Raw genomic sequence first — 22,349 nt, 5'->3', positions numbered from 1 at the left:
AATGAAAAATAACAACTCCCCAATTCCCCCCATTCCGACAACCACCTTCTCTTTCTGTCTCTATGAATTTGACTCCGCCAGGTCTCCTGTAATCATACCATATTTGTTCTATTGTGACTGGTTTATTTCACATAGCCTAATATCCTCAAGGTTTCTTTATAGGGTAGCATGTGCCAGAATTTTCTTTCTTTTTAGAGCTAAATGATGTCCCATTTTATTTATAAACCACATTTTCTTTATGCATCCATCCATCAATGGACACTTGGGTTCTTTCCATCTTTGGGCTCTTGTGAATAGCACTACTGAGAGGAAGTCTTTAATTCCTTAGCCCCAAGCTGCTATGTATTACCTGGGTTGGGGATGTAGTAAAGTAAAGGTCTAGTGTGTTAGGATTGCATTGGTTGCAAGTAACAGACACTAACTCAGATTGGTGTGAACAAGAAAAGGACTGTTTTGGCTTGCATCTGGGAAATGTCCCGGATTCCAGCTGGATCCAGGGGTTCAAATGCTACCACGGGGTCTGAGCCCTCCTCTCTCCCTCTGGCACTGCTTTCTTCTGTATGACAGGTGCTTTCCATGGGAAACTCCTGGTGCAGAGTTCTCCCAGCAGCCATTGAGCAGGCAAAAGGGTCTCTTCCCTGATAATGCCGTCAAAAGTCCCAGAATGGGGTCTCATCAGTCATGTGCCCATCCTGAATCAATTGTTCATTGGCAGGGCTGTGGTTGGCTGGGCCTGGGAGGGAGACATGAAGACTACAGGAGGGATCCTCCATGGGAAATCAGAATTTTGTTACCAAAAGGAGGGGAAAGGTACTGGACAAGCAAGAACATGGGCTGACTGCTATGGGGGAAGCTAACCTTGCATTTCTAGCGCATGCCAGGCATTGGCCCCATCTCCATTAGCTATTGTGGCTTACCCATAAAGGGAGATTACTGTACTCGTTTTAGAGAGAAGGGTGGGTGGCCGGAGAGGTGAGTGCCTTGTGAGTCTCTCTAGTGGCAGAGTTGGCTCTGAGACCCGGGGTGCGTGCTCTCTCACCAGCCCCCAAACCCAGGCAGGGACAAAGCTCTGCACTAGGACATCTCTCATTAAAAAATTAGGTCTCTGCCTAAAAATGCAGACATCACATTGTGTTCAGGGGCTGATTCCAATAAACCAATTAGGCTTGCTGCAGAGTCCTTGTACTGTATGTTCAGAACTTTAAAAATTGTAAACAAGAGATCAAGAATGAATTGTGTAAGCAGAATTTTTTTTCCATTTATGGGAGTGTGCTTTTTGTTGGTTTTCAGAAAAAAAATCAATTATTTGACAGTTTTTACAATTTTTCCTTGTTTTTTTTAATCGCTGTTGGCAGTGTCCTTGACAGTCACTCAAACCTTACTTAAGCATCCCTGTGGCAGGGGCCATTGGTATGGTAGTTTCCTTTTCTGGGCCTTAGTTCACCCATCTGGAAGGTGCGGCCCTTTGATGAGCTGCATTCTGTGGTCCCCTCCAGCTCTAACTTCCTGTCAGTGGTGCAAAAGGTGCCTTACTGGTGTCCCTGCCCCTCTTTAAGCCGTTTCCACACAGCAGCTGGAGGGATACGCATGGATATTTTTAAACACGTACCCTGGATCCTGTCGCACACCTCCCCCACCCCTTCAGACTCTTCAGTAGAATAAAATCCATACACTTCTCTGTGGCCTGCGAACCCCTCATCATCAGCTGCTGCCTCCTCCCCGACTCAGCCCCTTCCTCCCGCAGCGCTGTCAGCCATCATAGTCTCCGTTCCCCACACAGGCGAGCATTTTTCTGCCACCGCATCTTCCTTCCCACTTCTCTTTCTGCCTGTACACCCTTTCCTCAGCTCTCAACGAGCTCCTCACCCTTCACAGTTCTCGGTTCAAAGGTTGCCTCCCCAGATAGGCCTTCCCTTCCAAGACCCCCATATCTAAGTAGCCAGTCCCCCACCTACCTCCCTCATGCAGACTTTGGGGTCCTGCCCAGCACGTTTGCAGGTTTGCTGGTTTATTGCCCGTCTTTCCACTTAACAAGGGCAGGGTCTGAGTCTGCCTTGCTCCCCATTGTAACTCAGCACCTAGCAGAGGGCCTGGCATGCAGTAGGTGCTTAATAGATGTTGGAGAGTGAATGAATGAATGGAAACCATTCAAAATTTCCATGCTGGAGTCTTGATGAAGCAGGGTGGAAAGCTAAGAAACAGATGTGAAGGCTGTTTGTTAAATGAACCACGACTGTTCAGGATTTTTTTTCCATCACAAAGTCGCCTTTCTGAGATGGTAACTGACTCTTAACTCCCAAAGGATGCCTTGCCCTCTTCCCTGGCTCTGTCAGTTACCTAGGAACAGGGAGCACAAACAAGGAAGAAGGGTGGGCTGGATGCCCAAGTCCTTGGTGTCAAAGTACCCTGTTTTTATGAGCAGGGATGGGGTAGGCATTGGATGGTCTGAGAGCAAGGTGCTGAGATTTCGTGAACATTTTCTCTTTCCCTGGCAAGGTGCTCAGAGTTTTGCCTCTTGTGATAATCACAACTCTGTATGCTTGATGACCCCATTTTACCAGATAAGAAAGCTGGGGCTCCAGGAGTTAGGAAATTATATGAGTCCAGAGCTTCTTGACTTTAGAGCCAAAGATCCCCCCTGTCTGCTATGCTTTGGAATAAAATCCATGTTGAGTTTGACGAGGCCATGCCTGATGAGCTCCTTAGCTTGGCATTCAAGGTTACCTCCAATCTTGTACTGATTTATCTTCATATTTTTCATCTCTTCTCACCTGGAGAATCTTCCCGTATAAATCCTTGATGTTCACACTGGTGTCTGGCCCCAGCCCCTAAAGTTGCTCTATATTTTTCTGTTTAGAATGTGAGTGTTCTCCTGGGAACTCATTTGAAAAGAGACTCTGGCTAAAACCACTGTGGAGACCGCTGCCAGGCATAGTGTGACTTCACCCTGAGCTGGTCTTTGTTCCACCCTCATTCCCCTCCACCCACAGCCACTGCCTTCCTCCCCTGCTATTTAAATCCTATATGTCCATCAGGGTACACTGTGGTGAAGGCTTCAGAAATCTCTCTCCTGCCCCCTTCCTCTATCAACCTGGACTGGATTACGTGGGTCAGAAACCCAACTTGAACTGGCTGCAAAAGTTGTTCAAGAGAGTGGATGTGGCCCAAGATGTAATTATTGGCCCAGGAAACTGTACAGTCCAGGAATAAATTTAGCGTCAGGCACAGCTGGATGTAAGCTTAGACTGTGTCATTGGGATGGTGGCTCCTTTCTCAGGCAGGCTCCCCTGCACCCCTCAGTGAGAAGAGGTAGCCCCCAGCAGCTCCACATCCTGACAGCCTGACAGTCTCAGGAGGAAAGCTTGGTTTTCTTGAGAGTTGGAGCAAAAGTCCCAGGGCAGGCTGGGGGCAGTAGCTCACTCCTGTAATCCCAGCACTTTGGGAGGCTGAGGCAGGCAGATCACTGAAGTCAGGAGTTCGAGACCAGCCTGATCAACATGGCAAAATCTGGTCTCTACTAAAAATACAAAAATTAGCTGAGCATGGTGGCACTCACCTATAATCCTAGCTACTTGGGAGGCTAAAGCACGAGAATCTCTTGAACCCAGGAGGCGGAGGTTGCAGTGAGCCGAGATCATCCCACTGCACTCCAGCCTGGGCCACAGAGCAAGACTCCATCTCCAAAAAAAAAAAAGTCCCAGGGCGGACTCCTACTAGCTCTGATTGGCCCAGCTCAAGTCACATTTTCTCCCTTCAACCAATCACCATGAACGGAGAATGTATCCCCTCTGTATCCAAGGGAGTGAGCTGAAGGTAGGGAAAGAGGATCCTAGGAGTCAGTCATCTTCACTTACGTATGCATTGTCTCTCCTGCTAACTCTCAGCTCATGGAGGACAGGGACCTTCCCTGCAAACCCCAGGGCTTCTGACAGCCCTGAGCGTCTTGTGTTTCTGTGACATTTCTGTTTCCAAACAGTTTTCACATATGCATGTATTTCAATTGTCACAACTACCCTGCAGCAACAGATAGTTAATGCAGTCCAAGAATGGGTCATAGGTGTGCTAACCCCTTAGCCCCTAGATGTCAGCCTGGTGTGTCAGGGCCACCGAAGACCCAGCCAGGCACCTCTGACCTCTAATAGTCACCTCAGTTTGCCCAGATTTGTTATCAGTGTCTTGTTTTCTGTGTGTGCTGTGATGTGTGACAAAGATTGAAGTGCAGCCCAATGGTTTATAAAATGGTCCTTTGTCCTTAATTTCATCAGTGCCCCACATCTATCCTGGGAGGCAGAGGAAGCAGGTGCTCTTAGCCCCATTCACAAGAGAAACTGGGACTCGGGAAAAAATAACTTGGCCCAGGTCCTCGTTGGTGGAGACAGCATGATGGGCTGGCCTGTGGAAAATATAAGATGGCCAAGAGCTGCACGTCTTTGTGACATCTCCTGATGAAACTCAAGGTTTTAGGAATGACTGGCAAGATAGCCAGCCTGTGTCTCACTGAAATGACCGGGTAGTGAGAAATCCTGGCAGTGCTGAAAACAGTAGCTTCTCCTGGTGCCATTGCATCCCCATACTTGCTGTCATTCATCCTTTGCACAACTCTGTTGGGGGTTATTACACCCATTTTATTGAGGAGGGAGTTGAGGCTTATAGCAAGCAGCTTGTCCAGCCAGTCATTGGCAGAGCTAAGGCTGAAACCCACATCTTTCTGACTCTGAGTCTTGTGCTCCCCCTGGTTCCAGAGATTGGGAGGCTGCCTTGATGTTTACGCCCATCTCCTCTGTTGCTCCTGCAGGTCTACATCATCCGGGTCACGTGGTCCAGTGGCTCCACCGAGGCCATTTACCGGCGCTACAGCAAGTTCTTTGACCTCCAGGTAAGGATTTGAGGTCTCTGGTGAGCTGCATGGTGGGCAAGAGTTTAACTGGACATACGTTCTTCTACAGCTTTAGAGTCCAGAATTTTTTTATTTCCCAGACTTAAAAATAACATCCATGGCCAGGCGCGGTGGTTCATGCCTGTAGTCCCAGCACTTTGGGAAGCCAAGATGGAAGGATCACTTGAGGTTAGGAGTTCTAGACCAGCCTGGCCAACATGGTGAAATGCCATTTCTACTAAAAATACAAAATAAGCCAAGTCTGGTAGTGCGTGCCTGTAATCCTAGCTACTAGGGAGGCTGAGACAGGAGAATCACTTGAACCTGGGAGGCAGAGGTTGCAGTGAGCTATCATGCCATTGCACTCCAGTCTGGGCAAGAAAAAAACTCTGTCTCAAAAAAAAAAAAAAAGAAAAAGAAAATGACATCCATTACTTTGGGACACAAATAATGTGCTTTGTTGCTTTATGCTTTGATATTTCATATTTCCCCCAAAAGAGAAAGGGTACCTGTTGACTGCTCCAGAATGGAGGGTAACCTGGAAATCATTTCCAAATGGCTTTGGCATGCAGCGTTTGAACTTAAGTTTTGAACAATAATTGTGTTTGCTGGTAAGCTGGGTTTTTTGTTGAATGTGTCTATACTTTCGGGGTTGTTCAGCTCTGAAGACAGACCTGAATCTCCTGCCTCACCTTGGCTTCTCCCCACAGGCCTTTGCCCTCCCTACACTCTCCTGTGCCTTCCTGGCTCACTCATGGCTCAGGTAACCCTTACTGCCCTTCAGGACTCTTACTCCCAGGGAAGCCTTCCCTGACTTTGTTCTCTGGCCAGTGAGGGCCACCCATTCTGTGCCCAAATGAATGAATGAATGAATGAACACCATATACACCACCAGGCTTACAGGGAGCCAGGCAGAATGTGAACAGCTTGGTATGAGCCCATCCCTACTAGAGTAAAACAAGTCTAACTGATGGGTCAGTGGTTTCTTCTTGACATCGCTAACAGCAAGTAACACAGCAAGTGTGAGAAGTAGTCATGGTTCCTCCTGGGAGCGTATGATGGAGTTCTTTAGAAAACCCTCCGGAGGCCTTGGGAACTTGCCTGGCTTTCTGAACAGGTGTCTCCTCCCAGCCTCCTGGTAAGGGGCCGTGTCACCTCTCAGGCCAACACACGTCTCCATCCTGAGATGACAAGCTTCTTTTCAGTCAGAATGATTCTGTTACAAGTGACAGAAACCCAACTCAAGCCAGTTGAAGCAAACAGGAGGTTTTTTGGCAGGTGGAACTGAACATCCTGGGAGAATAAGTCTCCCAGGCTTCAGGCACATCTTAATCCAAGGTTTTTGTGGTGTCACCTGATCTGGCTTCTTCCTCTTATTCCAATTCCTACTTCCATGGTGTCGGCTTTATCCTCGAATCCCACATGATTGCACAATGATACAATAGCTCTGGGCTCACACCCAGCAGGAAAGGGTCAAAGTCACTTGTCAGAAGTCCCAGCAAACACATTATTGTGTGTCATAGGCTCAACTCAATGCCAATCAACATGAGTGAGAAATGTGCCAGCCAATGGCTTGCCGCAGTCCCTGCTCCACCCTAGAAGTCAATGAGGGTGGAGACTGAGACCCAGAGAGATGTAGTTTCACAAACTGCTGTGATCAGAGGTGAAGTCGACATTTCTGGGCCGTCAGAAGACCGCCTCTGTCCTTTGTACATCATCCTGTCTTTTCGCCTCACAGCTTCTCTCAGAAGGTTGGCATCCTCTGCTCCTGACAGTGTGGAATAGAGAATTTTCAGAGCTTGTGTTTCATTATTTTGTAGGTAGAGGGGAAATAATATGTTCCTAACTGGTTTCCCAAAACGCCTACATAACAAACTGCCAAGACTCATTGCATAATATAAAGCAAGTGAGACACGAGTTACCTAATTATTTAAAATGTAGTGAACTCATCAGTGATGTTTTGTGTTCAGTATGCAATCATATCAAACAGAATTGTAAACAAATTATATTTTTGCTTCTGCTCTGCAGCAAACAACGTAAATAAACAAAGCAGCTATATGTTAAAGATGCCAAGATACCGACCAAAGTGAACTTGACAGGAGGGAACCTGGGGGCAGGGGAAGAAAGATCTAAGCCTGGGGGAGAGGAAGGAAGGGTCACCATGGTGATACCATGGGCAGTCCTGGCTGAGAATGAATGAGATAAAAATGATTTATGCAGATTCATTATAGTAGATCTTCAAAGAGTGAGTGTTGGGTAAACATTTTTGCAAGTTGCTGGACTGACTTTTCATGCAGTGAGGGTCCAGATAGGGAGGGCTACCTGTATTTCGCTTTCAGGCCTCTTGCCTGCCTGACACCTCCAAGGAGCAGAAGAGAAGGTAGGAAACAATAACACATGATTGTTATCCTAGGAATTATTTACATCCACAGAGCAAAGCCCACTAAGCTAGCTTAGGCACAAAGAGAGGGGTGGGGTTGGATATATGGGAAGAGGCAGGTGTGTTCCCTGAAACTCAGAGCAGAAAATGCAGCCAGGCTTGCAAGGGCCAGGAACCAGCTGGCAGTTTCTGGGCCATCTGTCCTTGTGGCCTCAGGATCTCCCGTCAAGCCTGTTCTGGACTACTTCCTCCAGTTGCCCACTTGCCCACATTCCCCAGGAGCATCCGCCAGTGAGCACCTTCCATCCGAAGTTGCAGTGATCTTCCCTGTTGTCAAAGCACTAGCGTTTCTGGATGCTGATTCCAGTCTCCAGCAGCGAGAATCTGACTGTCCCAGGGGTCCTGGATCATAGTTCACTGCCAAGCCTGTCAGCTGTTGCCGGGGAGGTAGGGACGTGGAGTCATCTGGAAAAGATCTGATGAGAAGTGGAGTGGGAAGGAGGCCCTAGAACTGCTTATGTAAATGTTGTTCATTGCTGACATGTCGAGGCCTGTGGACCAGGCTCCGTGCAAGTTAGACTGGGTTCTCTGAGTTCCCTATTCCAGCATAGCCTAAGGCTTAAGACCTTAGCTTTCAGTCAAACAGACCTGGTTGCAAATCTCAGTTTTGCCTGTTTAGGGCTCAGCTTGGGGCCACCTCTGTATATTTCTGAGCCTCAGCCTCCTCAACTGCATAGTAGAAATGAAAGTGCCTTTCTCCTGCATTTTTGTGCCAGTTAAGCAGGACGTGCCTGGCTCAGCAAGCATGTTATCAGCTGTCCTCTGCACTGGTGTGACTTGCCCAAGCTGATACCCTTTGGGAATACTTGAGCCAGGGTTTGATCACGGGTCTTCCTGGCTCAAAGCCAATGCTCCTTCCACTCTCCTGTTCTGACTCAACTTTCTTATTTCTACCAGAACTTTAAGGCTCTCCTCCATGCTTAGCATAATGGGTAATAACTGGGGAGTTACCGCATCAGCCTTTCCTCCTGTAACAAAGTTGTCTAAGGCCGGGCTACATCCAGAGTCACAGATGGGGGACTGGAGTGGGAAAGTCATGGAATTCCAGAGGGTCCTGCTCATCCTGGAAGCATCCTGGAACTGGCCTCCTCCTCCCCCACACACCACAGCGGGGAAAACTGGAAGAGGTTAGCACAGGATCACACCAGCCCTCGCGGGCCTGCAACACCCTAGAGTTAGATGATTTCATGATTCCACCCTCCCCTCCCTCCTGTCTGGCAAGCAGCCTTAGTTTTTTCAGAAGTAACTTGGCCCAAACAGCGTGGGGAGAGCCAAGCCTTGGTGGAGGAGCAGCAAGGCCAGTGCAGGGTAATGGAAAAAGCAGAGGACTCAGTCAGGAGACCTGGGGCCCAGCCACCCCCCAGCTGTGTGGTCTTGGGAACACCCATTAACCCCTCTGTGCCTGAGAGCCCTCATTGGTGACATGGAGTGATAACAATAGAAACAGCTGGCATTTCTGGAGCACTGAATGTGGGCCCCATCCTACTAAACATCTAGAGGTAGTGACTCATTCAGTCCTCCAGACAAGCTTATTCAGTTATACAAATGAAGAAACCCAGGCTCAGAGAGGTTAAGTCACTTGCCTGAAGTCACGTAGCTAGTGAGCCTCAGAGTTCAAATTGGAAACTGGGCAATCGACCCCAGTATCCACACTTTTAGCCTCTCTGCTGTCTGGGGCTCCTCTCTGTAGTGGCTACTTCACAAGGTTCTCGTGAGTTAAAATTGATCATCTGTGTCCAGAAGAGGCAAATGCATAGACAGAAAGCAGGTTCCTGGTTTCCAGAGGCTAGGGGAAAATAGGGAGATACTGGTAATGGGTACTAGGTACCTTTCAGGGCTGATGAAGATGTTCTAGAATTATTTAGTGGTCACAGAGGCATAACCTTATGAATATACTGAAAACCACTGCATTGTACACTTTAAAAGGTGACTTTTATGGTATGTGAAGTATATCTCAGGGTTTTTAAAAAGGGATGGTGAGTGCCAGAGCAGTTTCTAGGCTGTCGAACACCAAGCAGATGTCAGCTCTTAGGATTATTGATGGGCATGGGTGCTGCTAGGACTTGGCATTAAGATTAAAGGAGGAGATGATGCCAGTCAATAGAGTGGTGAAGATCCTGGGCCTTCAGATTAAACAGGGCTGAGCTTTGATCCAACTTCTTCCACTTGCTGGCCACGAGATCTTGTTTTCATCAGAACTCTTTTAGGTACAAATGCCAGAAGCCCAGTCAAGATGGATTATTAAAACAGAGCATTGATTAGCTGAATGTAACTGAGAAGTCTAAGGAGATTGGCTTCAGGTGTGGCTGGATCTAGGGCCACACTGTCAATGAGGACTTGGCTTTCTTCACTTCTTGGTTTTCTTTGTGCCCAGGCCAGGTGGTGTCCAGTCTGGTGGCAGCCACAGCACCAGGCTGCATCCCACAGATCAGCACAGTGACTTCAGGGAAAGAGAGAACACCCAGTGAAGCAAAAGTCTCATTGGTTCATTTTGGGTCATGACCAGCCTATTCAGGACCAGCCTGGGGACTAAAAGTGGAATCAGTGTCCTGCCAATTTCATGGAGACTAACAGAGCAGTGGGAGATTCCCTGGAGGACATCATGGAAATAGCCTGTAGGTGATAGAAAACAATATGCCCCCTCCAATGGGTACAGGACATTCAGGCAGAGAAAACAGTCTGCAGAGAGGCCACTCAGGAGTTGGGGCATGACCCAGGCTCCCTGTGGGAAAAGAGACTCACAGTCACCGAGTGCAATGGTTCACACCTGCAGTCCCACCACTTTGGGAGACTGAGGCAGTCAGATCACTTAAGCCCAGAAATTTAAGACCAGCCTGGTCAACAAAACAAGATCCCATCTCTACAAAAAATGTAGAAATTAGCTAGATGTGAGGTACGCACCTGTAGTCCTAGCTGCTCGGGAGGCTGAGGTGGGAGGATCCCTTGAGCCTGGCAGGTTGAGGCTGCAGTGAGCTGAGATTGCGCCTATGCACTCTAGCCTAGGTGACAGAGTGAGACCCTGTCTCAAAAAAGAGAGAGAGAGAAAGAGAGACCCAGTCTCACAGTCACCAGTGAAAAGGTCCTTTTGAAAAAAAAAAATAGAGAATGGGTCTCATCTTGTCACTCAGGCTGGAGTGCAGTGGTGCCATCACACCTTTTTGCAGCTTCAAACTCCTAGGTTCAAGTGATCCTCCCACCTTAGCCAACTGAGTAGCTGAGACTACAGGCATGTGCCACCATGCCTAACTAATTTTTAAAAATATTTTGTAGAGATGGAGTCTTGCTTTGTTGCCCAGACTGGTCTTAAACTCCAGGACTCAAGCTACCCACACTCCTCAGCCTCCCAAAGTGCTGAGATTACAGGTCTGAACTACCATGCCTGGCTGGAAGGTCCCCTTTGTGAAGATTCACCTTCCAACTTGGTTTCCTGACTTGCTTACCTTAGAAAGGCCCAATAGTCTTGCCTGGCACTATTACTTGACATCTGACCACGCATCTCATTCACCTGAGGGTGCAGGAGATGGGATAGAGCCCTGAGCTTGAAATAAGAATACCTAGTGTCAGGTATTCTTCACTCTATCTTACCAGCTGTGCTGCCATGGGAAGGTCACCCAGCCTCTCTGAGCCCCCATTTCTGCCCTAACTTGGGCCTACCCAGAAGAGTCCATCAGAGTGTAACAGAGGAGGCTGGCAACCAGGCAGAGCACTGGGGATGACGGGAGTGCCCACAGAGCTGAGGGCAGTGCCTAGCGGAAATGTGGTTGGGTTGAGCCACATAGTAACAATATCAGCAGTCATTAACTGGAAGGTGCCAGATGCCCATCTTATATGCCATCTCCTTCAGTCCTCACGAGCATGAGGTCAGTACTGTATCCATTTCACAGATGAGGAAACTGAAGCTCAGAAAGGCAGAGTCACATGGCCAGAAAGCAGCATGGCCGGGATTCAAGCCCAGATGTGGCTGGATCTGAAACTTGCGCTTCAAACTTCCCTGCCTCCGTGGGCTCCCGGATTATCTCTGAATCTGTCTATTCAAAGATAGATTTACCCACATAGAGTCCTGCCCACCGCTGACCCTTCTTAATGCCCACTTGGCTCCTCCCTCTAAGATACAGGCAGCATCTATCCCACAGAGGCCAGCTCTGACCAAAACATGAGCACATTGCAAACAGATCTCAGACCAGTCAGGGGTGCGCTTTACACCATGCTGTGCAACCTTTGCCTTCTGAGTTTCCCCACTGGTTCATTGTGTCACCCAGGCCAAGAGTCATGGTCATCACTGGAGCCAGGGCTTCCGTCACCAAAGGCACAGTTAAACATTGCTGACCCAGACCTCGTGCTGCCATAAGGGACCCAGATGGATCTCTGCTTTCCATAAGCCTCCAGTGTAGTGGGAATAAGCAAGCACATGTTGTTTCAGATAGAGTAAACCCAGGTCCTCAGAAAGGGACCTCCCTCCTAGCTAAGGAGCTCAAGCAGGGCTCGATTCCTGGAGGAGGTGACATCTGAGCAGGGTCTTCACAATGAATAAGGAGTTGCCCCTCCTCCGAGTCGGGGAGAGCATTGCATGCAGAGGACACCTCATATACAAAGGTGCAGAGGTGTGATAGAGCAGGAACCTTAGCTAGGCGTCTTCCAGAACTCTGACATTGGCAGGGGGCACAGAGCCAGCTGAGTCACTCTGCCCGTTAGGGAGCCCTTGGGAGAAGTGCCAGCCACATCTGTAAGAAGAAATACTCCGTACTGGGAAGTTCATGCTGCAGGGATCCAGAGAAGCCTTTCCGGCTGCCCTCCTGCTCTGCGCGCTGTGCTGCAGGGTTGCTGATAGGCACAGGGGCTTGCAGCTCAAGTACTTCTTAGATGCATCAAATCAGGTGGAGGCTGCACCTCCAACTATGCCTTTGTCTCTCCGGAAACTGTCCCAAGTCATGCAGCAAAAACCACTTGTTTCCAGTTTCCACTGAGCTAGGACTGACTTGTTCCCTTCTTTTTTTTTTTTTTTTTTTTTTTTTTTTTTTCCTTTTTGTGAAGTGCAGTGGCACAATCTCGGCTGCAAGCTCTGCCTCCCGGGTTCAAACAATTCCCCCACCTCAGCCTCCCGAGTAGTTGGGATTATAGGCACAAACCACCACGTCCAGCTAATGTTTGTATTTTTAGTATTGCCATGTTGGTCAAGCTAGTACTGAACTCCTAACCTCAAGCAATTCACACCAGCCTTGGCCTCCCACAGTGCTGGGATTACAGGTGTGAACCACCGCACCCGGCCTTGACCTGTCCCCTTCTAAGATCCTGGTCCTTCCACCCCACCCTCTTGGGACTTTGACAGCCCCAAATGTACTTTATAGGACGGTCTGCTCAGAAGTCCCCATGCTCCACCACAGAGGCCAAAGGGAAGGGAGTGTTTTCTTCCAGCTTTTCTGAGGACAGGTCTAGGGATGGCAGAATTGAAGAGTTTTCACTCCCTAGGCAGGCCTTGCCTGGCCGGGAAGCCTTCCCAGCAAGATCCCAGCCAACATTTGGCCCAAGCCTCCACCAAACGTATTCCTCCTAATACTGCTGTTACTCCATCCTGAGACACACTTTTTCCACAGACATTATCTTCTGAAATTGGAGTATGCCTCCAACATGTTGTGCATACTTAAATGGAATAGTTTTCCCTTCCCACTAAAAGCTATTACCATATGGAAGGTGTGTCGCTGGGAAAATACAGTAGTTGCCTTTTTCCACACAGTTAGCAATTCTTATTTCTAAAATAGAAAGAGGCATGATTATCTTGGGCAGTTGCAGCTAAGCTGAGGTCCAGGCCCTGTTGCTGCCACCTGGTATGTAATTTTTCCTTTCCCAGACAGTGGCTCACCAAACCGGTTAACCACTTTTTCGCATTCGTTTTTTTCATTCATTCATTCCTTCATGTATTTACTCATTCTTCACACAGCTATCTAACAGGTGCCTGCCATGTACCAGTGAGGAGGTAGTGGGGCAGAAGACAGGGCAAACAGACTAGTAGGGAGGTGGAACTGAGAAAATACAAGCATGGATGTAGCGGGAGCACTAAGTACGGAGAGAAGTAGGCAGGAGGTGGTAGCAGCCTCCGTGCGGCGTGTCCATCAGGACACCAGGCATACTGACAGTTAGATCAGCTCATGGCAGGGGCAGAATCCTCAAAGACAACAAGCCACAGATGGTGACGAGGCCCAGCCTGCAACTGCACATGATGGTCCCAGGTTTCTCTCCACTTCCTGCCCGGGCTCCTCGGGGACTTGGGGCTTTTGTGATGTTTAGGGGGTAAACCCCTCCCAAGTTCGGCCTTGACGGCTGCTGCTAACACAAACCACGTGCGGTTGCAGCTTCCTTGGCGTTTTCTTTGGACAACGTGTCTCACATTCCCTCTACCGCAAGCTGATGTCTTGAAAACTGCTGATGGAGTGTTCTCTCTTTCTTCTTGGAAGCCTGTGATGTGGCAACGTGATGTGACTCCTTCTCCCTTCCTGCTCCCCAAATGACTCACCTTCCTCTTTGGTTCCCAGTCCTCCTCCCCCTGAGCACCACCACTTTTGTTGTCTGGCAGGGAGTGGGGTGGTGGGTTTTCCCATTACCAAGGATGACATTGGTGAGACTTTGAGGGGTGTGCTTCCTCCACTCCTGGTGCTGCACACAGCCCTGGCCTGGTCCCTTGGAGAACCTCCTTCAAGGCCTTCGGGTGCCTAGTGTTACAGTTTTCTGCATAGACGCAGTTGGTGGCCAGTAAACCTGGGCACACCAAGACCAGCTCGGCAAGGAAAGCTTACAAGGCTCTAATCTCCTCCCACCTTCTTACCCTGAGTCCTAGTCTTTGCAACTGGCAAACTTACAGATGGCCATTGACACTGACACAGTGACGAAGAAAATGAGAGAAAACTGAATGTGGCTTACTAGGAGGATGATTGTCATAGTCCAGCCCTGCACTGTCCGGGATGGTATCCACGTGTCACATGAGGGTATTTAAATGTAAATTCAAGTCAATTAAAGAAAATTTTTAAATCAAGCTTCTGAGTTGCCGGAGCAGCATTTCTCGTGCCCAATAGCTACCTGGGGGCACCACGCATGGTGGCTCATGCCTGTAATCCCAGCATTTTGGGAGGCCAAGGTAGGCGGATTACCTGGGGTCAGGAGTTCTAGACCAGCCTGACCAACATGAAGAAACCGCAGTCTATACTAAAAATACAAAATTAGCCAGGCATGGTGGTGCATGCCTTTAGTCCCAGCTACTAGAGATGTTGAGGCAGGAGAACTGCTTGAACCCAGGAGGCGGAAGTTGCGGTGAGCCAAGATCGCGCCATTGCACTCCAGCCTGAGAAACAATGAGCGAAACTCCGTCTCAAAAAAAAAAAAAATAGCTACCTGGGGGCTGGTGGCCCCTGGGTTGGACAGCAAGATGTAGAACACCTCCATTATGGCAGAAAGTTCCAGCAGACACCCCCACTCCAGCCACGGGGTCACCTGGGCAGTCCCGAGAGTTTTTTGCCAACCTTAAAACACAGCCTCACAATCTAATATTATTCAGCCTTAAAAAACAAGGAAATTTGGCCACATGCTACGACAAGGATGGGGCTTGAAGATCTTATGCTAAGCGAAATATGCCAGTGCCAAAAGGGCAAATATTGTGTGATCCACTTATTGGAGGTAGCTAGAGCAGTCAGATTCATAGAGACGTTCTGCAGAGTTGTGGTTGCCAGGGCCCAGGAGGAGGGAGGTGGGAGGAGTCACAGTTTCATGGCAGAGCCCAGGGGGAGGGAGGTAGCGGGAGTCACAGTTTCTCGGTTTTGGATGGTGAAAAGGTTCCAGGTGGTGGTGATGTTTGCACAACATTGTGAATATGCTTAATGCCACTGAACTGTACACTTAACTGTGGTGGAAATGGTAAATCTTATGTTGTATGTATTTAACGTAATTTTTAAAAACCATACAGCCTCACAGACCACTAAAAGTTATCCCCAAATAACTTTCAAAATAACATTCAATATGGGCAGAGTGCAAGGAGGGGGAATTTCTTGCTGAGCATCTGGTGCGCTCCCCAGAGTTTCCACACGGCACTCATTTGCCCAGCCCTGCTGCAGAGCAGGCTGTGTCCCTCATCCTGCAGATGGCCAAACAGGCCTGGGGGATGAAATGTCTGGCCAAGGACACACAGCTGGCATCAGGATTGAACCCCAGGGCTGTTGGGTCCCCAGCAGTCATGTCTGAGGTTAGACGCTGCAGCATTTAAACCCAGATCTGCGTCCTCTGATAAATAAATAACACAAAGGGAAGCCCTTCCACTCCTTGGGCCCTGCTGATCTGGGTAAAACCAAGTCAGGACAAAGGGCGAGAGAGCAGCTTCCTAAGACCAGGCAGTACTGACCTCCCTGAGGACTGAAAACACAACAGTGCCAGGGACTCATTGGCTGACATGTACATTCAGGCGGGGACTGCAAAGGAACTCGGAGATTGGAAATAGTCGTGTTAAGGTGGACGGATTACTGGTGCATTCTTTAAAAAAAAAAAGTTCCCCTTAACGATGTTTCATTGTCTTGACAAATAAAATTGAGAAGGGAAAAAGTAGATAGTGTTAGGCAAAAACCTATAAATCTCTAAAATACTCCACAGCTGAGACTGATTAATGGCTCTGCTTTTGAAAAGAGCATGCTGTCCACATGTGCACAGAATATTAAACTCAACCTCATCTCAAGCTGACTCTAGTGTTCAGATGACACTCTGCAGCTGCTTCAAAGAGTGGTCTTAGGCAAAAAGAATGGAATTTAGACAAAGATGCTCGGACTCACTGGACCACCACTTAGCTGTGTGACTTCAGACAAGTTCACTGACCTCTCTGCTCCTCAGTTTCCTTATCTGTGACAAGGGGATTGTAACGTTTATTTCACAGGGTTACTGTGAAGGTCACATGAAATTGTATGTGAGAGGACGTGTTCACTGTGAACTGTTATAGAAATGTTGGTTGTGATTACTAATTATTTAATATTAGTAATATGAATATTATTCCTCAGAGTTACTTAGCAAGCATCTCCTGAAGTTGCCTCCCAAACCATTCACTTACTTGCATTCATTGGTTCAGTCCTTTTTTTTTTTTTAAATTAATAAACTTCTGTTTTTAAAGAAGTTTTAGGTTCTCAGAAAAATTGACTGGAAAGTATAGGGCATACCCCCTTGTCCTCCCCACTCACAACGTCCCCCTAGCAACATCCGGTTCAACCAGTTTTTATTGAGTACCTACTATGTGCTGGCATTGAAGAGCTCTTGGATTCGCAAAAGAAAGGCTGCCTTTTCCAGCAAGGCCCCAGTGTGGCCTCACCTGTCTCTGAATGACAGTGGACCAAGCATTTCCACCTCACCAGGCAACACTGAGCAGGGGATAATGACTAGAAACCACAAATAAAACCACATGGTTAAAATACTGGCAAGAATGTAGAGAAAAGGGAACACTTATAAGTAGTTGGTGGGAACATAAACTGGTATCGCCACCATGGGAAACAATGTAGAGGTTCCTCAAAACACTGTAACGAGACCTACCATGTGATCCAGCAGTCCCACCACTGGGCATTTATCCACAGGAAAGAAAATCAATATTTCTAAGAGATAATACATCCCATGTTTATTGCAGCTCTAGTCACAACAGCCAAGGTGTGGAATCAACCTAAGTGCCCATCGGCAGATGAATGAATAAAAAAAATCGTGGTCTGGGCCGGGCGAGGTGGCTTATGCCTCTAATCCTAGCACTTTGGGAGGCCGAGGTGGGTGGATCACCTGAGGTCAGGAGTTCGAGATTACCCTGACCAACATGGTGAAACCCCATCTCTACTAAAAATACAAAAATTAGCCAGGCTTGGTGGTGCATGCCTGTAGTATCACATACTGAGGAGGCTGAGGCAGGAGAACCACTTGAACCTAGGAGACGAAGGTTGCAGTAAGCTGAGATTGAGCCATTGCACTCCAGCCTGGGCGATAAGAGTGAAACTCTCTGTCAAAAAAAAAAAAAGAAAGAAGAAAATGTGGTATGCTTACACAATTGAATACTATTCAGCCATCAAAAAGAAGGAAATCTTGTCATTTGCACCAACATAGATGCAACTGGAGGACATTATGATAAGTGAAATAAGCCAGGAACAGAAGTTCTCACTTACATGTAGAAGCTAAAAAAGTTGATCTCATAAAAGTAAAAAGTAGGACAAAGGATACTAGAGGCTGAGAAGTGGGGAGATAGAGATTTGTGAAAGGATACAAAGTCACAGCCATATAGGAGGAATAAGTTCCAGTGTTTGGGGCTTTTTATTTTGTTTTGTTTTTGAGACGGAGTTTAGCTCTTGTTGCCCAGGCTAGAGTGCAATGGCGTGATCTTGGCTCACTGTAACCTTCACCTCCCGGGTTCAAGTGATTCTCCTGCCTTAGCCTCCCTAGTAGCTGTGATTACAGGAACCCACCACCATGCCCAGCTATTTTTTTTTTGTATTTTTGTAGAGACAGGGTTTCACTATGTTAGCCAGGTTGGTCTCGAACTCCTGACCTCAGGTGATGCACCAACCTCAGCCTCCCCAAAGTGTTGGAATTACAGGCGTGAGCCACCATACCAGGCCATTTCTACTGTTGGATAGCACTGTGGGATGCCTGTAGTTAACAATAGTGTATTATATAGTTTCAAATAACTAGAAAGAACACATTGAATATTTCTTTTTTTTTTTTTTTGAGACGGAGTTTCGCTCTTGTTACCCAGGCTGGAGTGCAATGGCGTGATCTCGGCTTACTGCAACCTCCGCCTCCTGGGTTCAAGCAATTCTCCTGTCTCAGCCTCCCGAGTAGCTGGGACTACAGGCGCACACCACCATGCCCAGCTAATTTTTGTATTTTTAGTAGAGACGGGTTTTCACCATGTTTGCCAGGATGGTCTCGATCTCTTGACCTGGTGATCCACCCGCCTTGGCCTCCCAAACTGCTGGGATTATAGGCGTGAGCCACCGTGCCCCGCCAACATTGAATATTTCTAACACAAATAAATGATACATGTTGGAGATGATGGATATGCTAAATATGCTGATGTGATCACTACATATTATGTGAATCACAACATTACTAATGTACCCCATGAATATATACAATTATTATGTGTCAATTAAAAATTAAGTTTTAAAAATTAAAAAGAAACTAGAAAGTGAAAACCCAGGTGAGGCATGGTGTCTCACGCCTGTAATCCCAACACTGGAAGGCCAAGGTATGTGGATCACTTGAGGTCAGGAGTTCAAAACCAACCTGGCCAACATGGTGAAACCATGTTATAGTCTCTACTAACTATAAAGTTAGCCGCGCATAGCAGTGTGCACCTATAATCCCAGCTACTTGGGAGGCTGAGGCAAGAGGATTGCTTGAACCTGGGAGGTGGAGGTTGTAGTGAGCCGAGACCGTGATCGTTGCACTCCAGCGTGGGCAAAAAAAGGGAAACTTAGTCTCAAAGAAAGAAAAAAGTGATAACCCAAAGGGAACAAAAGGAAGGCAGTAATTAAGATAAGAGATTGACAGCCTGAGCAACATGGCAAAAGCCATCTCTACAAAATACAAAAAAAGAAGCCTGGCATGGTGGCACACACCTATAGTCCCAACTACTCTGGATGCTGAGATGGGAGGATCACCAGAGCCTGGGGAGATCGAGACTGCAGTGAGCTGTGACTGTGCCACTGCACTCCAGCCTGGCTGACAGAGCAAACCCTGTCTCCAAAAAGAAGAAATTGAGAACAGAAAAACAATAAAGAAAAATAGTGAAACTAAAAGTAAGTTCTTTGAAATGATAAAGATTAATAAACTTCTAGCTAGAGACCAAGGAGAAAAAGAGAGAAGACGGAAAAAGAAAACCCACAGTTTAAAAGTTTAAAGACTTTTGGGTCAAGGCCGTGCGTCCCAGCAGCTTCCAGTATGCCCAGCCAAGCTGAGGCTGACCCACCTGCCCAGGGCGCCCTGTAGAACAGCACCGAAGAGGCTGGGAGCTCCAGCCTGGAAAAGCAGCCCTGTCCTTTTTAATTGTCTTCACAGCATTTCAGAGGGGGGTGATTTGATGATAAAGAAGCAAGTGGTCTTCAGCCTCTGGTCCCTCCTATTTGTTGGCTACAGGCCGTGAGTTTCCTGGGCAGTCATGTCTTCCTTAGAGGAATGATCTGAGGATGTAATGAGGGAATGTTTCTAAAGAACCTAGCCCATGTCTAGCAGACGGTGGGTGTTCAATATATGTATCTCTCGCCTCTCCCACTTCAGGTCCTCCCCTCCTCCCCAAATGCCTACACGATAGCTGCACATATTTCTCCTGGACTTTTCAGTTCTTCTTTTATTACAGGAGAGGGATGGATCTTGAGTGCCAGAGTGACTTTCCCATGAGCAGGCTTTTCAGTTTTCACATTCCAACCATAACTCCTCGAGGCTTGAGACTGCCTCCCCATCTGCTTTGATTCCTTGACCCAAGTACTAAACAGGGTAGTTAAGATGGTGCTCACACAAATAACCTCACTGTACAACAATTGTCGTAGCTCACTCAGGCCACATGTCCAGCAGAGGTCACTGGGGTCTTTGGACCTCATCCCATGACTGTGGCCAGCAGAGCAGCCAGGCTCGAGTGGAGCATGGTGAGTCCCCGTGGAAGAGGGAAATAGCAAGTGGGGAAGCATACACCAATCATCATCTTCCACCCCGAAGTGACACATGTCTCCAGCTCACATGGAACTGGCCACATCCCACTTCAAGGGACTGGGGAAAGTACAAATCTACCATGTACTCAGAAAAAGAACCAGAAATACTTGACAACAGCATTAATGACTTCCGCAGCCCACTTTTAATCCATAAAATAATGCTGCATGTTGGTGTCCTTATGGCAGGCTTAAAGATGAGGACCTAAAGGGTTATGTCACTTTCCTAAGATTATATGGGGAGTAAGTAGCAGATCCTTGTGATTTTGTGTGCCAAATCAGATATTTCACATTAAGTCCTTGAAGTGTCAGAGATACATTTATGGTACTATGTACCATAAATGTTTTGTTTTGGGGAGTCTGCCCTCCTGCTCCTCTTCCCCCACAGCAGCCTACGCCTCCCTCTCTTTTTTTTTTTTTTTTTTTTGAGATGGAGTTTCACTCTTGTTACCCAGGCTGGAGTGCAATGGCGCAATCTCGGCTCACCGCAACCTCCGCCGCCTGGGTTCAGGCAATTCTCCTGCCTCAGCCTCCCCAATAGCTGGGATTACAGGCACGCACCACCATACCCAGCTAATTTTTTGTATTTTTAGTAGAGACGGGGTTTCATCATGTTGACCAGGATGGTCTCGATCTCTTGACCTCGTGATCCACCTCCTCGGCCTCCCAAAGTGCTGGGATTACAGGCTTGAGCCACCACACCCGGCCCACCTCCCTCTCTTTACACCACCTTGTAATGATCAGTTTCTTCCCAGCCCTCTCTCTAGACTACGAATCTTTTCCTTGCTGTACCCTGTACCTCTAGCACAGAGCCAGGCCCAAAGCTGTCTGTTGAGCCAACGTGGGGAATTCTTTCTGGGTCAGAGGAATACAGTGCTCTCATAAGCGTAAACCTAACCACATTGATTGAATGTTAGTGATTTATTCCTTACCTCAACCCAGCAATTCTTAAAAAACAGGATGACCTGCTGTCCATGAAATCCTGGTGGCCCTGAGACTATTGTTCACGTTTCAGATCCTGTGGATAGAGAACCCCAGGAAAGCCAGGAATGGTCTCTCCTAAGTCTGAACCTTCACAAATCTGGCAGCTGTCGACATAAACATTGTTTTATGGAGTTTCTAGATCCAGTTGAAATTGCCTTTTCCGTTAGTTTGGGTTTCTGGAAAGCTGAATGAAGTGACCTTTTTGGTCGCATCATATATTTCACATCATTCCTTTAAAAGGTCCGAGATGTTGTTTATTGTACTATGAAAGGTTTCTGTTTTTGGTGTTCTCCCCCCTATTTAGATGCAGATGTTGGACAAATTTCCCATGGAAGGAGGACAGAAGGACCCTAAGCAGCGGATCATTCCCTTTCTGCCAGGTAGGTGAGATGGGTACTCTCAGTCTGTGACACTGAGGACTCCCAGGCCCTTGGGACACTTTATCAGTTTGTCTTCCTTTATCAGGGGACACCATCCCACTGACCAGAATCTCAGCCATTTGTAGAAATTAACCCTTTTATGCCACAGGTTGCAATTTTTTTAAATTTTTGCATGAGTGAAAAATCAGACCTTAGTGGTGAACTTGAGCAGTAGGATATAAATAACTTCCACACACTTAGCGTTCCAATAATGGAACACTAAGCATAAGTAGGTTAATTACTAAGTACCTGGGTTTTGGCATTAGATGCTACACCATTTACTAGCTATGAATGACCTTGGGAAGACCCTTTACTTCTGGGATCCTCAGTTGCTCCCATCTCTAAAATGGGAATAATTCAAGCTCAGTAAGTTTTTTTGTTTGTTTGTTTTTTGTTTTTTTTTAAGACAGGGTTTCACCATGTTGGTCAGGCTGGTCTTGAACTCCCAACCTCAGGTGATGTGCCCGCCTTGGCCTCCAAAGTGCTTGGATTACAGGCGTGAGCCACCACGCCCGACCTCCATAAGTTTTTGTAGTGAGTGCTTTCTGTTTCTATAGCTATGGTATTTGTTTTCTATTCTTGCATAACAAATTGCCACCAATTTAACAGCTTAAAACACCCATGTATGACCTCACAGATCTGTGAGCCAAAAGTGCTGGCAGGGTTTTCAGCCCAACTGGGTTCTGCTCAAGGTCTCATGAGGCTAAAGGCAAGATGTCAGCTGAGCAAACTCTTATCTGGAGGACTTAGAGAAAAGTCTACTTCCAGCCTCCACATAGATTGTTGGCAGAGCTCAGCTCTTCATGGCTACAGGACCAAGATCTGTTTCCTTGCTGGCTGTCACCCTCTCAGCTTCTAAAAGGTTCCCTCATCCCTCATCACAGGAGCCCTCCATCTCCCAGCCAAGAGTGGGGCAGCAAATCTGACTTGGGTTC

The 22,349-nt window shown here is 47.6% G+C and overlaps 1 protein-coding gene across 4 annotated transcripts in view; it reads left to right on the top strand.

Moving 5' to 3' along the window:
- Positions 1–22,349, top strand: part of SH3PXD2B (SH3 and PX domains 2B) — a 115,501-nt gene that overhangs the window by 30,147 nt on the left and 63,005 nt on the right. For all 4 annotated transcript variants that reach the window (XM_017969674.4, XM_054251750.2, XM_002744576.7 and 1 more), the window contains exons 2-3: positions 4,796–4,876; positions 21,300–21,375. In XM_017969674.4, coding sequence (XP_017825163.2) covers positions 4,796–4,876; positions 21,300–21,375 — 157 coding nt within the window. The remainder of the gene's footprint in view (positions 1–4,795; positions 4,877–21,299; positions 21,376–22,349) is intronic.

The sequence above is a fragment of the Callithrix jacchus genome, chromosome 2 (genome assembly GCF_049354715.1).
Source record: "Callithrix jacchus isolate 240 chromosome 2, calJac240_pri, whole genome shotgun sequence".
Lineage (NCBI taxonomy): Eukaryota > Metazoa > Chordata > Mammalia > Primates > Cebidae > Callithrix > Callithrix jacchus.
Note: the sequence above shows the minus strand (reverse complement) of the source record. Positions and strands in the feature narration are given on the sequence as shown.